The following is a 17,830-nucleotide window of genomic DNA, read 5'->3' as shown; positions in this document are numbered from 1 at the left end:
TGAGCAGTAAGGAGACTGTTTGCCATTGTCCCTTTCCTCGGACAACCGCCAGCTGGGTTAAAAGGAATCACAGCAAAGTTTGTGTTTCACTGCCAGTAATCACTGTGACTTACTAAACACCTCTCCCCTCCTCCAGAGTGTTTGCCTTCGTTATTAAAACACCGGAACTGTTTGCCATGGTACTGAGCCAGGAAAAAGGTGCTGGACATTCACTGAAGCAGTACAGAATAAGTGGCCATAGAAATGAGGTGAGACAAGAGTTGGGGCTCTTTTCATGGAGCAGAGTAGCTGCAGAAGAAACTGGGAAAAGTGATCAAGATTATAGCAGTTTTTTGTAAAGTTAATCAAGAATAACTATTTCTACCGGCCTGTGAGTCAAACAGCCTGAAACAAACGCGATGAAGACATGGAGTTGGAGGTCGAGTTACAGAATTTATATCAGGATCCAAAGACAACAGTTTTAATCTTCCCAGTATTTAACCAAACAAGGTTCAATTGATCCAGAACTGGATATTGGAAAAGGAGAGACAATGGTGTGCTGACATTGTTACTGGATTAGTAATCCTGAGACCCGGGGTAATGCTCTGGTGAACTATATTTGAATCTCACTTGGTAATATAAAAATCTGGAATTAAAAGACTAATGATGACTACAAAACCACTGGTGATTGTTGTAAAAACCCATCCGGTTCACCAATGTCCTTTAGGGAAGGAAATCTGCCATCCTTACCTGGTTTGGCCTACATGTACTCGTAAATGCCTTTCAAGGACGGTAACTTCCGGTGGCTGTGATGAAGTAGGAAGCCACACATTTGGGAGCTCCCGTTTTAAACGGACTTTGCGGCTCTTTTTAGAGCCCAAAACGGAAATTTGTCGACGTCTCCCGGTGGGGGAAGGTGTGCTGAAATTCTTTCCCCGCAGTCCATAACTCGAACCCGGAGTGGAAAGGGGGAAAAAGCAGCAGCAGCTCCCCAGAAAAAACGGGGGAAGGGATCCAAGATGGCCGCCGGCAGAGCTCCAGAGGAGTGGAAACAGTGGGCCCAGGAGCAACTAGCTTCTCTCCTGCCCTGCTTCACAGACTTCAAGGCTGAGGTACTGAGCTCTCTGCAGGAAACAAAATGAAGGCTGTCGGAGATTCAGACCACCCAGGGTGCTGCCATCAAGGAGTTGCAGACGCAGGCCACTGAACGAGAGGAGGAGGCCGTGGTTCTCGTGAGTAAGGTGGAGGGGCACGAGGCACTCCACAAGAAGTGGCAGGAACGCTTCGAGGAGCTTGATCACCGCATGAGGCGGAAAAACCTGCGGATCTTGGGCCTTGCGGAGGGGCTGGAGGGGTCGGACCTGACAACCTATGTGGCTATAATGCTGAACTCGCTAGTGGGGGCCGGGTCTTTCCATCTGCCCTTTTCGAGGGAGCACACAGAGTACTGGCCAGGAGGCCTAAGGAGAATGAACCCCCGCGTGCGGTGCTGGTGAGGTTCCACCGGTTCAGTGATCGGGAGTGTGTGCTGCGCTGGGCCAAGAAGGTGAAGAGCAGCAAGTGGGAGAATGGGGTAGTACGGATCTACCAGGATTGGAGTGTGGAGGTGGCTAAGCGGCGGTCCAGATTTAATCGGACGAAGGAGGTGCTTTACAGGCAAAAGATAAAGTTCGGAATGTTGCAGCCCGCGCGCCTGTGGGTAACTTATTCGGACCGGCATTATTATTTCGATTCCCCGGAGGAGGCGTGGGCCTTCGTGCGGATGGAGAAACTGGACTTGAACTAGGGGTTTGGGGTTGCGGGGTCGGTTGTAATATCTTAGCGCTGGATTCTGCTGTTGCTATGTTCTTTTTTTTTTGTCCTTCTGCAATTTTGATATGGTTATTTATGGGGGTGTTGTTCTGCTATGTTTTTTTCTGCTGTGGGGCATTGGTTGAGTTGTGTATCTTGCGGGGAGGGTCGGGGGGTTTGTTGTATTCTATGTCGGGTTGGGGGTATGGAGTGGGGCTGTTATTTGGGAGCTGCGTCAGAAGGGTGTGGTGGGGCAGTGCGAAAGCGCGGGCTTTCCTATGGTTTCCCGCGCTGCGGGGCTGGGGGGCGGAGACGGTGACAGGGGAGGCGGGGCCTTAACTGGTTCTTCCCCGTGCTGGAGCGGTGCCTGGAGGAGGGATAGATTGGGGGATGATCCCACTTTGGGAGGGGTTGGGTTATTGGCGGGAGGTTCCGGGGACAGCAGAAGTTAACTGACCCACGGAAGTACAATGGAGGACGGGTCACGGCTGGGAGGGTTCCTAGCCTGGGGGGGAAGGGAGGGGGGGAAAGGGGAATACCGGGTTGCTGCTGGTAGGGTCAGGAAGGAGCTGGTGGGGGCTGGGGGGACAGAGGAGAGGTGTTGTCACTGTGGGGACTGGGTCGGGCAGGGGGTGCTAGCCTGGGGCGGGCAGTCGACGGGCTGTGGCTAGTCAACGGGGGAGGGGGGCGGGACGCCCTCTGATCCGGTTGGTCACCTGGAATGCGAGAGGGTTGAATGGGCCGGTGAAGCGGTCGAGGGTACTGGCTCACCTGAAGGGGCTAAAGGCAGATGTGGCAATGCTTCAGGAGACCCACCTGAAGGTGGCGGACCAGGTCCGCCTGAGGAAGGGATGGGTGGGGCAGGTTTTCCACTCTGGGTTGGATGTGAAGAACCGGGGAGTGGCGATTCTGGTGGGGAAACATATGTTGTTTGAGGCATCGGAGGTGGTGGCGGATAAGGGGGGTAGGTATGTTATGGTTAGGGGCAGGCTACAAGGAGAGAAGGTGGTACTGGCTAGTGTGTATGCCCCAAATTGGGACGATGCGGGCTTTATGAGGCGTATGTTGGGACGGGTCCTGGATCTGGAGGCGGGAGGTCTGATCATGGGGGGGGGGGGGGACTTTAATACGGTGTTGGATCCTTCACTAGATCGGTCCAGCTCTAGGACGGGTAGGAGGCCGGCGGCGGCCAAGGTACTGAGAGGGTTTATGGATCAGATTGGTGGGGGTGGATCCATGGAGGTTTGTGAGGCCGAGGGCACGCGAGTACTCTTTCTTCTCCCACGTACATCGGGTCTACTCTCGGATAGATTTCTTCGTGGTGAGTAGGGGACTGATTCCGAGAGTGGAGGAGGCCGAGTATTCGGCCATTGCAATCTCCGACCACGCTCCGCATTGGATAGAGTTGGAGATGGGGGAGGTGCGGGACCAACGTCCGTTGTGGCGGTTGGATGTGGGGTTGTTTGCGGAGGAGGAGGAGGTGTGTAGGAGGGTCCGGGCAAGTATTGAGGGGTACCTCGAGGTGAATGATACGGGGGAGGTTCAGGTGGGGATGGTCTGGGAAGCCCTGAAGGCAGTGATTCGTGGGGAGCTGATATCCATCCGGGCACACAGGGAGAGGAGCGAGAGGGATAGACTGGTGGGAAAGATGCTGGATGTGGATAGGAGGTACGCCGAGGCACCAGAGGAGGGACTGTTGGGGGAGAGGCGCAGCCTGCAGGCTGAATTTGATTTGCTGACCACTAGAAAGGCGGAGGCACAGTGGAGGAAGGCACAAGGGGCAGTGTACGAACATGGTGAAAAGGCGAGTAGGATGCTGGCTCATCAGCTCCGCAAGCGGGATGCGGCTAAGGAAATTGCTTGAGTGAGAGTCAAGAGTGGGAATGTGGTGCGGAAGGGGGTAGAGGTGAATGAGGTCTTCAAGGACTTTTACGGGGAACTGTACTGGTCGGAGCCAACGGGGGAGAGGAGGGGAATGGAGAGGTTCCTTGATGGGCTTTCTTTCCCGAAGGTGCAGGAGGAGAAGGTGGAGGGGTTGGGTGCGCCGATTGAGCTGGAGGAGCTAGTTAAGGGGATCGGGCAGATGCAGTCAGGGACCGGGGCCGGATGGGTTCCCGGTGGAATTTTATAAAAAGTTTGTGGACCTAGTGGGCCCCTTTGCTGGTGCGGACACTCAATGAAGCGTGGGAAGGGGGGACTTTGCCCCCGACGATGTCGCGGGCGCTGATCTCGTTAATTTTAAAGAGGGACAAGGACCCCCAGCAGTTTGGTTCATACAGGCCCATATCTCTCCTCAACGTGGATGCTAAGGTGCTGGCAAAAATCCTGGCCACCAGGATAGAGGACTGTATGCCAGGGGTTGTGCACGAGGACCAGACAGGTTTTGTGAAGGGAAGGCAGCTGAACACGAATGTGTGGAGATTGTTGAATGTCATCATGATGCCGGCGATTGAGGGGGAGGCAGAGATAGTGGTGGCACTGGATGCGGAGAACGCCTTCGATAGAGTGGAGTGGGGGTACCTATGGGAGGTGTTGGGGAGGTTTGGATTTGGTGAAGGGTTCATTAGATGGGTAAGGCTGCTATATGAGGCCCCAATGGCGTGCGTGGCCACGAATAGGAGGAGGTCGGAGTACTTCCGGCTTTACCGAGGGACCAGGCAGGGTTGCCCCCCGTCCCCCTTGTTGTTTGCACTGGCAATCGAGCCGTTGGCGATGGCGTTGAGGGATTCAGAGAGGTGGAGAGGCTTGGTGCGAGGTGGAGAGGAACATCAGGTGTCGTTGTATGCCGATGACCTGTTACTGTATGTGGCAGACCCGGTGTGAGAGATGCCAGGAGTGATGGAGTTGCTAGCTGAGTTTGGGACCTTTTCAGGTTATAAATTAAATTTAGGCAAGAGCGAGGTGTTTGTGGTGCACCCTGGAAACCAGGAGGAAGGAATTGGTAGGCTCCCGCTTAGGCGGGCAGGGGAGAGCTTTAGGTACCTGGGGGTGCAGGTGGCCAGGGACTGGGGGACTCTTCACAAGCATAACTTCACCAGACTTGTAGATCAGATGGAGGAGGAGTTCAAGAGGTGGGACATGCTGCCATTATCGTTGGCGGGGAGGGTACAGCCCGTCAAAATGACGGTGCTTCCGAGGTTCTTGTTCCTCTTTCAGTGCCTGCCCATCTTTATCCCCAGGGCCTTCTTTAGGAGAGTGACTAGCAGTATTTTGAGCTTTGTGTGGGACTCCAAGAGTGAAGAGGGTGTTCCTGGAGCGAGGGAGGGATAGAGGCGGGCTGACGCTGCCCAACCGTTTGGGGTACTATTGGGCAGTCAATGTGTCAATGGTGCGTAAATGGGTGATGGAGGGGGGAGGGGCGGCGTGGAAAAGAATGGAGATGGCGTCATGTAGAGGTACGAGCCTGGGTGCCATGGTAACGGCACCGTTGCCGCTCTCCCCCAAGAGGTTTACCACGAGCCCGGTGGTGGCGGCGACCCTAAGAATCTGGGGACAGTGGAGACAGCATCGGGGGGAAACAGGGGGCTCGATGGAGGCTCCACTGGGTGGCAACCATCGGTTCATCCCGGGGAACAAGGATGGGGGATTTAGGGGGTGGCAAAGAGCGGGCATCAGCAAATTGAGGGACCTGTTTATTGGCGGGTGGTTTGCGGGCCTGGGGGAACTGGAAGATAAATTTGGCCTTCCCCAAGGGAACTTGTTCACATACTTGCAGGTAAAGGCGTTTGTTAGGCGACAGGTAGAGGGATTCCCTCTGCTGCCGTCGCAGGGGACGATGGACAGAGTGCTTTCGGGGGTGTGGGTCGGAGAGGGGAAGGTGTCTGACATCTATAAGGTAATGCAGGAGGTGGAGGAGTCGTCAGTGGAGGAGCTGAAGGCTAAATGGGAGGAGTAACTTGGGGAGCAGATAGAAGACGGGACTTGGGCGGATGCCTTGGAGAGAGTCAACTCTTCCTCCTCATGTGCGAGGCTTAGTCTCATCCAATTTAAGGTGCTGCACCGGGCCCACATGTCCGGGACTAGGATGGGTAGGTTCTTTGGGGGTGAGGACAGGTGCACCAGATGTTCGGGGAGTCCAGCGAACCACGCCCATATGTTCTGGGCATGCCCAGCACTGGAAGAATTCTGGAAGGGGGTGGCGGGGACGGTGTCGAGGGTGGTTGGATCCAGGGTCAAACCAGGGTGGGGACTCGCGATTTCTGGAGTTGCGGTAGAGCCGGGAGTGCAGGAGGCGAAAGAGGCCGATGTCCTGGCCTTTGCGTCCCTAGTAGCCCGACGAAGGATTCTGCTACAGTGGAAGGATGCAAGGCCCCCAAGTGTGGAGACCTGGATCAGTGACATGGTGGGATTTATAAAATTGGAAAGGGTCAAATTTGCCCTGAGAGGATCAATACAAGGGTTCTATAAACGATGGCAGCCTTTTCTGGACTTCCTGGCTCAAGAGGGGGGGGGTGTGTTCCTTATTGTAGTGTCTATTCTGTAACTTTATATTGTGTTAATTTGCGTTGTTGTTAAAATGCTGTGTTGTTCATGGAGGTGGGGCGAATGTTTATGATTGTTAATATGATTGTTATTTTTGGTATTTTACTATGGTGCGCTATTGTTGTATAAATTCAAAATTTTTCAATAAAGATTATTTAAAAAAAAAAAAAAAATGCCTTTCAAGGACAATTAGGGATGGACAATAAATGCTCACCCAGGCCAAGGATGCCCACATCCTGTAGATGATTTTTAAAAAAAGTCTGGAAATACAGCGAAAGTGAAGATATCAGGAGAGGTTTGCAGAGAGGAAGAGCTAGCTGTTAGCATACAAGCAGAAACCGACCCCATGTCGCCAACAGACAGGAGGTAGAGAATGAAGAGTGGAGATCCAAGAAGAGATCGCTGGGGGATTTTGGAGGTAGCAGTGCAGGGCAAATTACACAAAACTATCGTTGGAGAGGTTCTGGTTACAATAAGTAAGGTGAGAGTGGAACAGTCAAGGGGGCACTAGCATGCAACACAACTAAGGAGAGATGCTTCGTCAGGATGATATTTGAGTCAGTCAATGGCTGCAGAAAGGTCAAGGAGGAATAAGGTACAGTAAAGTCGCCATAGTCCCAGATGACCATAGGTCGCTTTCCCTGTCTGGTGACTGATGGTGATTTAACCTGAATAATAATCCATGATGATTAGTCACTGAAGATGTCAAAGGACCATGCTGGCACTGTGGAAAAGGCAGAAACTTAATTGAAGAGATCCAAACAGGGAGTTGTGAGAGCTTCGAGGCAAAAACCGATTTAAGGAGTAAGTGGAGTGACTCACTGTCTGCACTAATTGGGTACCTCTTATCACTGGGTCTGCAATTTGATTCCTGTATAACACAGCTACTGTAAACCCAACAATCAATGACAAATCTAAATGAGCACAACATGGAGCTCAGCATCCCAAATCTAAATATTCGTGAACATTCTTCCTTCATCGGACAGGAACGGTTGACGGGTGATATATCACCTGGCCTCCTCCACGCAAGTTACATCATCTGTCACTCCGGTAAACAATGTATCACCTTTGCTCTTACCTGCTAGTGTTGTCATCATCTGAATCGATAAAGCTGCTCGAGTCCAGCTCGCTGCTCATCACTGTGGAGGCACTTCCATAACTGCCTGCAATGCGATGTCGATCTGGTTTTGTGTGTCCATTTACTCGTGGAACTGAAATGAAATATGAAATGAAAATCGCTTATTGCCACAATTAGGCTTCAAATGAAGTTACTGTGAAAAGCCCCGAGTCGCCACATTCCGGCGCCTGTTCGGGGAAGCTGGTACGGGAATAGAACCGTGCTGCTGGCCTGCCTTAGCCTGCTTTAAAAGCTAGCTATTTAGCCCTGTGCTAAACCAGCCCCACTGTGGGAGAAGTGGAGTGCCGTTAGATGACGCATAATGCCATTTCGGATCAATTTCCACTTATTCTAGGAGAGGGACAAGCAAATCACTGAAATATCCAAAATGTCCATCCAGAGAAGTCGACTCCTAACTGAGTACCTGGTCCAACACCAACTATAAACCATGTGAAGAAAATCTGCTTATATCAAAAGAGTTAAAACAGAAATGCTCCAAAGCCCTAGCGATGCCAGCAGCCATACACAAAAAAATGCATACATTACACAGTATACAGAAATAGACAATTCAGTCCAACGGTCCATGTGGTGTTTCTGCTCCACACAAAAACCTCCTCCCATCCTTTTTCATTGAATCCCATCAACATATCCTTCTATTTCATTCTCCCACATGTTTCTCTAACTTCCCAATAAATGCATCTGTTAATCACCAGAATTATTCCTTGTGGGATGCACTGCCTGGGAGTCTGGTGGAGACTGGCTCAATCGAGGCATTCAAGAGGATTGGATTTTTAAAAATTAGTTCATGAGATATGGGCGTCGCTAGCTAGGCCAGCATTTATTGCCCATCCCTAATTGCCCTTGAGAAGGTGGTGGTGAGCCGCCTCATTGAACCTCTGCAGATCATGTGGTCTAGGTACACCATCAGTGCTGTTCGAGAGGGAGTTCCAGGATTTTAACCCAGTGATTGTGAAAGTACAATGATATAGTTCCAAGTCAGGATGACGATGTTCCCACGTGTCTGCTGCCTTGTCCTTCAGACACATGATAACACCAACACTTGGAAGCTCTCCTCCAAACTGCTCACCATCCTAACTTGAAAATATATCGCCATGCCTTCGGAGTCAAAAACCTGGGACCCCCTCTCTAACAGCAGTCTGAGTGTGCCTACACCAAAAGGACTGCAGTGGTTCAAGAAGGTAGCTCACCATCACCTCAAGGGAAATTACAGATGGGCAAATAAAGCCTCCCTGGCTAGTGCTGCCCAGATCTCATGAATGGCTTAAAAAAAAAATCCAATCCTCTTGAATGCTTTGATTGAAACTGCCTCCACCACATTCCCAGGTAGTGCATCCCACAAGGAATAGTTCTGGTAAGCTAGATAAACATGGGAGAATGGAATAGAAGAATATGTTGATGGGGTTAAATGAAAAAGTTTGGAAAGAGGCTTGTGGGGAGCATAAACACCATAAGGACCTTTGGAGTGACTAGCCTATTTCTCTATATAAATAATATATATATATACTTTGGAATACTGTGTAATGTACGAATCTGAGTGTATGGGTGCAAGGAAGGCAAAAATAAAAAAAATAGCAGGGTTATGGAGCTAAGGCAGGGAAATGGCATCAAGTGAGTTGCTTCTTTGGAGAACCAGCAGAGACAGGATGGGCAAAATGGCCTGTTTCTGTTCTGCAACCATTCTGGGATTCTGATTTCATCATTCAAACTACTCTCTGGGTAAAGAAGTTTCTCCTGAAATCCTTATTAGACTAACAAGTGACCATCTAAGTGATTGCTCCATCTCTGGTCTCCCTTGTAAATGGAAACATTTTCTTCACATCAATCAAATCCTCCCACAGTCTTGAAGGCATCTTATCTGCCTTCCCATTTCGGAGAAAAAGAGAGTCCTTTCCTGTTTACAGCCTACAAGTAATGATATCACTCTAGTAAACCTTCCCAAGTGACTTCATGTTCTTTTCATAACATAAAGATGAGATCTGTTCATGATATCCTAAGTGCGATCTAATTAAGATTCCGTAGAAGTTTAATTTTTCTCTGCTTTTCAATTATATTCCTTTGGAAAGGAACCACAAGTTGTTGCCTTTTTAAAAATGGACTTTGAGCTTGTGTTGATTTCTCTATCCTTTACGGATCTATGTTCACAATCTTAAATACTTTGCTCAGGTCCACTCAGTAGCTCCTCTGTGTGTATAAATCCAAGACATCAAGGATATAGAATCATAGGGAATTTACAGTGCAGGAGACCATTCGGCCCATCGAGTCTGCACCGCCCCTTGGGAAGAGCACCCTACTTAAGCCCACCTTATCCCTGTAACCAAGTAACCCCACCTAACCTTTTGGACACTAAGGGGCAATTTAGCATGGCCAATCCACCTAACCTGCACATCTTTGGACTGTAGGAGGAAACTGGACTCGGAGGAAACCCACGCAGACACGGGAAGGAAGTACAACTCCACACAGTCATCCGAGGCCAGAATTGAACCCGGATCCCTGGAACTGTGAGGTAACAGTGTTAACCTCTGTGCCACTCATCATTCATAGTTCACTGCTGTCAGGCAGACAACCTGGGTTCTCTGCACATTCTCAGAGTAACAACAACTATCTTCACTTTGTCCAAGATATGTCTTACATTCTAAGGCCCAATCATTATCTCCTTAGTTTTCTAACGAATGGCCAGAGTTAAACAGCCCAGGACACTATCTGCCTCAACTTTGACCATCCAAAGATTACTAATTAGTTATACGAGGCTGGTGCTAAAGGACAGCGCCATTTGAAGTCTAAGCAAACCATTGTTTGTACCTTATTCTGTCTGTAGGGCTGTTACTGCATTTATAACTTCTAACATGCCCAACCTTTGATTCCAGATGCCAAAGTCAGCTCTCCATTTAACCAATGTGCCTTTCTTCTATCATATACTTATTTCAAGATTTTCATTGATTAAAAAAATCAAATGGCTCTATTGGCAAAAGCTTATCAAGATGGCATTTCAGAGAGATGACAGCTCAACCGCACTCTGAATGCAAGTGAGAGGGTGAGCAGGAGGAACATGGATAAAATGAGCAGCATGGAAAGGGGAGCATGGGTGGGTGGAGGGGGGGGGTTGGTTTGCAAAGAGGAGAAACATCATGAAGAGGACAACACACGAGTAACAAATTACTCAGACCCCACGGCTCTTTTTAAACCAGGATTTTGCTTACAGCTGGTAGTTAATGCCTAAGTGTCCATGTTTTCCATTTGTGATTGCCATGTTCTCCATCCTTCCATGTTGTGTGTCGGCAGTGTCAGTGGATCTACACTCCGGCTGGAGTGTTTTGGGAGTGGGTCTCAGGACCAGCATAAAGCCCAATCTTATCCAGTGCTGCATGTCATGTTGGGAAGGAGGGAGAATGCAGCCCCAAGAATCTCTTGTACTCTATCGAATGAAAGAGGACCTGGAGGAATTTGGTAACTCAGAACACCTCCTCAAATCAACTTGATGAAACTTTAGAAAGTACTGGCAAGCTCACTCCTCAACTCTGTTTATACCATAACTCAGCAAATTAAAGAAAGGCCATTTGTTTCTTTTTGGCAATCATCTTTCATTTTTGCTGAATTCTGCTGTTGCTAACTGTACAACAGAAGGTTACAGAATAACAGCACAGATTTTCTCTGATACACAGTCTGTCGGTACTGTGTGGCTCAGTACCATACCAGTCTGCGGGGAACTGCTCAGTGCATCATCAACGCATTAACTATCAATCCCAGAGTACCCACACCAGAATACATCACTTTCACATGCATCACTCTGGATATATCCAGGCATGAATCCATCATTCTCTGAGTTGTCATGGTAGCCTGTGTGAAAAGGAACTGTAGGAATAATTTCTGAGAACACGTGCCACTTATAGTATGATAATCTAAAGACCATCATCTATATTCTGCACACAAAGGACTGCTATGTGTGCTGATGCTGGAGTCAAGTGTTGGTGGTTAAGTCACAGATTTTCCAGCTCCCCAATGACTCCGCAGCTGAGGCGGACAAACTACTGGGTTTAAGGTTCAAATCCCAGTTTGAGCAGAATTAGCTGATTCCAGATAAAATGACAGTAGGGTAATAATTGACTTCAACACTTCTGGGTGAGATAGGGGAGAGAAATTAGCCCTGGTTTATGCACCAGTGGGAGAAGTACATGTGAGCACTAAATCTGGCTCAGTTGTCATCTTTCAATAGCCTGAAAACACATTGCTACATAGGCTGGCATTTGGGAAATTAACATGGATGGTGAGGTCGATGCATGGAGAAGGCACCTATAAAGCTCTGCTCAGCAAGTCAGTGCCATCAGGAGAGAGGGAGATCAAAGCTGGCAATGGAACAGGAAATCCAGGTCACATTGCAGAATCCAGACGGGTTAGCGACAGGAGAGGGGACACATTTTGTCAAGGATGGGGCTTATGATGTTAGTGGGTGTAAGGCAAGTATGAAGCTTGGTGAAGGTAGGAATAAGGAGGTACTAGTGGAAGAAGGCTGGACTAGGGTCAGGAGAAGGAGGGCGGGGGGCACAGGGCAGGCGAAGCATATCGGAAGGGGGAGTGATGAGGCATATCGGGGGGGGGAGGAGTGGCGAGGCATAGCGCAGGATGGAGTGACGAGGCATAGCGCGGGGGGGAAGAGTGACAAGGCATAGCACAGGATGGAGCAGAGGCATAGCGCAGGAGGGGAGTGACGAGGCATATCGCAGGATGGAGTGGAGAGGCATAGCGCAGGGGGGAGTGACGAGGCATAGCGCAGGGGGGAGTGACGAGGCATAGGGCAGGATGGAGTGACGAGGCATATCGCAGGATGGAGTGACGAGGCATAGCGCAGAGGGGGAGTGACGAGGCATAGGGCAGGATGGAGTGACGAGGCATATCGCAGGATGGAGTAGCGAGGCATAGCGCAGGGGGAGTGACGAGGCATAGCGCAGGGGGAGAGTGACGAGGCATAGGGCAGGATGGAGTGACGAGGCATATCGCAGGATGGAGTGACGAGGCATAGCGCAGAGGGGGAGTGACGAGGCATAGCGCAGGGGGGAGTGACGAGGCATAGCGCAGGGGGGGAGTGACGAGGCATAGGGCAGGATGGAGTGACGAGGCATATCGCAGGATGGAGTGACAAGGCATAGCGCAGAGGGGGAGTGACGAGGCATAGGGCAGGATGGAGTGACGAGGCATATCGCAGGATGGAGTAGCGAGGCATAGCGCAGGGGGAGTGACGAGGCATAGCGCAGGGGGAGAGTGACGAGGCATAGGGCAGGATGGAGTGACGAGGCATATCGCAGGATGGAGTGACGAGGCATAGCGCAGAGGGGGAGTGACGAGGCATAGCGCAGGGGAGAGTGACGAGGCATAGCGCAGGGGAGAGTGACGAGGCATAGCGCAGGGGAGAGTGACGAGGCATAGCGCAGGGGGGAGTGATGTGGCATAGCGCAGGGGGGAGTGATGTGGCATAGCGCAGGGGGGAGTGACGAGGCATAGCGCAGGGGGAGTGACGAGGCATAGCGCAGGATGGAGTGACGAGGAATATCGCAGGATGGAGTGACGAGGCATAGAGCAGGGGAGAGTGGCGAGGCATAGCGCAGGTAGGAGTGACGAGGCATAGCGCAGGATGGAGTGATGAGGTATAGCGCAGGATGGTGATGAGGTATAGCGCAGAGGGGGAGTGACGAAGCATAGCGCAGGATGGAGTGACGAGGCATAGCGCAGGATGGAGTGACGAGGTATAGCGCAGAGGGGGAGTGACAAAGCATAGCGCAGGATGGATTGACGAGGCATAGCGCTGGATGGAGTGACGAGGTATAGCGTAGGATGGAGTGACGAGGCACAGGGGGGAGTGACGAGGTATAGCGCAGGATGGAGTGACGAGGTATAGCGCAGGACGGAGTGACGAGGCATAGCGCAGGATGGAGTGACGAGGCATAGCGCAGGATGGAGTGACGAGGCATAGCGCAGGATGGAGTGACGAGGCATAGCGCAGGATGGAGTGACGAGGCATAGCGCAGGATGGAGTGACGAGGCATAGCGCAGGGGAGAGTGACTAGGCATAGCGCAGGTAGGAGTGACGAGGCATAGTGCAGGGAGGGAGTGACGAGGCATAGCGCAGGGGGGAGTGGCGAGGCATAGCGCAGGGGGGAGTGGCGAGGCATAGCGCAGGATGGAGTGACGAGGAATATTGCAGGATGGAGTGACGAGGCATAGAGCAGGGGAGAGTGACGAGGCATAGCGCAGGATGGAGTGACGAGGTATAGCGTAGGATGGAGTGACGAGGCACAGGGGGAGTGACGAGGTATAGCGCAGGATGGAGTGACGAGGTATAGCGCAGGATGGAGTGACGAGGCATAGCGCAGGATGGAGTGGCGAGGCATAGCGCAGGGGGGAGTGACGAGGCATAGCGCAGGATGGAGTGACGAGGAATATCGCAGGATGGAGTGACGAGGCATAGAGCAGGGGAGAGTGACGAGGCATAGCGCAGGTAGGAGTGACGAGGCATAGCGCAGGATGGAGTGATGAGGTATAGCGCAGGATGGTGACGAGGTATAGCGCAGAGGGGGAGTGACGAAGCATAGCACAGGATGGAGTGACGAGGCATAGCGCTGGATGGAGTGACGAGGTATAGCGTAGGATGGAGTGACGAGGCACAGGGGGGAGTGACGAGGTATAGCGCAGGATGGAGTGACGAGGTATAGCGCAGGATGGAGTGACGAGGCATAGCGCAGGATGGAGTGACGAGGCATAGCGCAGGATGGAGTGACGAGGCATAGCGCAGGATGGAGTGACGAGGCATAGCGCAGGATGGAGTGACGAGGCATAGCGCAGGTAGGAGTGACGAGGCATAGTGCAGGGAGGGAGTGACGAGGCATAGCGCAGGGGGGAGTGGCGAGGCATAGCGCAGGGGGGAGTGACGAGGCATAGCACAGGATGGAGTGACTAGGAATAGCGCAGGGGGGAGTGGCGAGGCATAGCGCAGGGGGGGTGACGAGGTATAGCGCAGGATGGAGTGACGAGGAATATCGCAGGATGGAGTGACGAGGCATAGAGCAGGGGAGAGTGACGAGGCATAGCGCAGGTAGGAGTGACGAGGCATAGCGCAGGATGGAGTGATGAGGTATAGCGCAGGATGGTGACGAGGTATAGCGCAGAGGGGGAGTGACGAAGCATAGCGCAGGATGGAGTGACGAGGCATAGCGCAGGATGGAGTGACGAGGTATAGCGCAGGATGGTGTGACGAGGCACGGGGGGAGTGACGAGGTATAGCGCAGGATGGAGTGACGAGGTATAGCGCAGGATGGAGTGACGAGGCATAGCGCAGGATGGAGTGATGAGGCATAGCGCAGGGGAGAGTGACGAGGCATAGCGCAGGTAGGAGTGACGAGGCATAGTGCAGGGAGGGAGTGACGAGGCATAGCGCAGGGGGGAGTGGCGAGGCATAGCGTAGGGGGGAGTGACGAGGCATAGCACAGGATGGAGTGACTAGGAATAACGCAGGATGGAGTAATGAGGCATAGCGCAGGGGGAGTGACGAGGCATAGCGCAGGATGGAGTGACGAGGAATATCGCAGGATGGAGTGACGAGGAATATCGCAGGATGGAGTGACGAGGCATAGCACAGGATGGAGTGATGAGGTATAGCGCAGAGGGGGAGTGACGAGGCATAGCGCAGGCATAGCGCTGGATGGAGTGACGAGGTATAGCGCAGGATGGAGTGACGAGGCATATCACAGGGGGAGTGACGAGGCATAGCGCAGGGGGAGTGACGAGGCATAGCGCAGGATGGAGTGATGAGGTATAGCGCAGGGGGAAGTGACGAGGTATAGCGCAGGGGGGAGCGGTGAGGAATATCGCAAGGCGAAATGGCGAGGAATATCACAGGGGGGAGTGGCGAGGAATATCGCAGGATGAAGCGGAGAGGCATAGCGCAGGGGGGAGTGGCGAAGCATAGCGCAGAGGGGGAGTGACGAGGCATAGGGCAGGATGGAGTGACGAGGCATATCGCAGGATGGAGTAGCGAGGCATAGCGCAGGGGGAGTGACGAGGCATAGCGCAGGGGGAGAGTGACGAGGCATAGGGCAGGATGGAGTGACGAGGCATATCGCAGGATGGAGTGACGAGGCATAGCGCAGAGGGGGAGTGACGAGGCATAGCGCAGGGGAGAGTGACGAGGCATAGCGCAGGGGAGAGTGACGAGGCATAGCGCAGGGGAGAGTGACGAGGCATAGCGCAGGGGGGAGTGATGTGGCATAGCGCAGGGGGGGAGTGATGTGGCATAGCGCAGGGGGGAGTGACGAGGCATAGCGCAGGGGGGAGTGACGAGGCATAGCGCAGGATGGAGTGACGAGGAATATCGCAGGATGGAGTGACGAGGCATAGAGCAGGGGAGAGTGGCGAGGCATAGCGCAGGTAGGAGTGACGAGGCATAGCGCAGGATGGAGTGATGAGGTATAGCGCAGGATGGTGATGAGGTATAGCGCAGAGGGGGAGTGACGAAGCATAGCGCAGGATGGAGTGACGAGGCATAGCGCAGGATGGAGTGACGAGGTATAGCGCAGAGGGGGAGTGACAAAGCATAGCGCAGGATGGATTGACGAGGCATAGCGCTGGATGGAGTGACGAGGTATAGCGTAGGATGGAGTGACGAGGCACAGGGGGGAGTGACGAGGTATAGCGCAGGATGGAGTGACGAGGTATAGCGCAGGACGGAGTGACGAGGCATAGCGCAGGATGGAGTGACGAGGCATAGCGCAGGATGGAGTGACGAGGCATAGCGCAGGATGGAGTGACGAGGCATAGCGCAGGATGGAGTGACGAGGCATAGCGCAGGATGGAGTGACGAGGCATAGCGCAGGGGAGAGTGACTAGGCATAGCGCAGGTAGGAGTGACGAGGCATAGTGCAGGGAGGGAGTGACGAGGCATAGCGCAGGGGGGAGTGGCGAGGCATAGCGCAGGGGGGAGTGGCGAGGCATAGCGCAGGATGGAGTGACGAGGAATATTGCAGGATGGAGTGACGAGGCATAGAGCAGGGGAGAGTGACGAGGCATAGCGCTGGATGGAGTGACGAGGTATAGCGTAGGATGGAGTGACGAGGCACAGGGGGAGTGACGAGGTATAGCGCAGGATGGAGTGACGAGGTATAGCGCAGGATGGAGTGACGAGGCATAGCGCAGGATGGAGTGGCGAGGCATAGCGCAGGGGGGAGTGACGAGGCATAGCGCAGGATGGAGTGACGAGGAATATCGCAGGATGGAGTGACGAGGCATAGAGCAGGGGAGAGTGACGAGGCATAGCGCAGGTAGGAGTGACGAGGCATAGCGCAGGATGGAGTGATGAGGTATAGCGCAGGATGGTGACGAGGTATAGCGCAGAGGGGGAGTGACGAAGCATAGCACAGGATGGAGTGACGAGGCATAGCGCTGGATGGAGTGACGAGGTATAGCGTAGGATGGAGTGACGAGGCACAGGGGGGAGTGACGAGGTATAGCGCAGGATGGAGTGACGAGGTATAGCGCAGGATGGAGTGACGAGGCATAGCGCAGGATGGAGTGACGAGGCATAGCGCAGGATGGAGTGACGAGGCATAGCGCAGGATGGAGTGACGAGGCATAGCGCAGGATGGAGTGACGAGGCATAGCGCAGGTAGGAGTGACGAGGCATAGTGCAGGGAGGGAGTGACGAGGCATAGCGCAGGGGGGAGTGGCGAGGCATAGCGCAGGGGGGAGTGACGAGGCATAGCACAGGATGGAGTGACTAGGAATAGCGCAGGGGGGAGTGGCGAGGCATAGCGCAGGGGGGGTGACGAGGTATAGCGCAGGATGGAGTGACGAGGAATATCGCAGGATGGAGTGACGAGGCATAGAGCAGGGGAGAGTGACGAGGCATAGCGCAGGTAGGAGTGACGAGGCATAGCGCAGGATGGAGTGATGAGGTATAGCGCAGGATGGTGACGAGGTATAGCGCAGAGGGGGAGTGACGAAGCATAGCGCAGGATGGAGTGACGAGGCATAGCGCAGGATGGAGTGACGAGGTATAGCGCAGGATGGTGTGACGAGGCACGGGGGGAGTGACGAGGTATAGCGCAGGATGGAGTGACGAGGTATAGCGCAGGATGGAGTGACGAGGCATAGCGCAGGATGGAGTGATGAGGCATAGCGCAGGGGAGAGTGACGAGGCATAGCGCAGGTAGGAGTGACGAGGCATAGTGCAGGGAGGGAGTGACGAGGCATAGCGCAGGGGGGAGTGGCGAGGCATAGCGTAGGGGGGAGTGACGAGGCATAGCACAGGATGGAGTGACTAGGAATAACGCAGGATGGAGTAATGAGGCATAGCGCAGGGGGAGTGACGAGGCATAGCGCAGGATGGAGTGACGAGGAATATCGCAGGATGGAGTGACGAGGAATATCGCAGGATGGAGTGACGAGGCATAGCACAGG

At 53.0% G+C, this 17,830-nt stretch overlaps 1 protein-coding gene across 4 annotated transcripts in view; it reads right to left on the bottom strand.

Annotated features, from left to right (window-relative positions):
- Positions 1 to 17,830, bottom strand: part of LOC119979474 (segment polarity protein dishevelled homolog DVL-1-like) — a 189,494-nt gene that overhangs the window by 42,485 nt on the left and 129,179 nt on the right. For all 4 annotated transcript variants that reach the window (XM_038821736.1, XM_038821738.1, XM_038821739.1 and 1 more), the window contains one exon: positions 7,331 to 7,463. In XM_038821736.1, coding sequence (XP_038677664.1) covers positions 7,331 to 7,463 — 133 coding nt within the window. The remainder of the gene's footprint in view (positions 1 to 7,330; positions 7,464 to 17,830) is intronic.

This window comes from Scyliorhinus canicula, chromosome 16, assembly GCF_902713615.1.
Source record: "Scyliorhinus canicula chromosome 16, sScyCan1.1, whole genome shotgun sequence".
In the NCBI taxonomy this organism is placed as follows: Eukaryota; Metazoa; Chordata; class Chondrichthyes; order Carcharhiniformes; family Scyliorhinidae; genus Scyliorhinus; species Scyliorhinus canicula.
The sequence above is the reverse complement of the archived record's forward strand: the minus strand, read 5'-3'. Positions and strand labels throughout refer to the sequence as shown.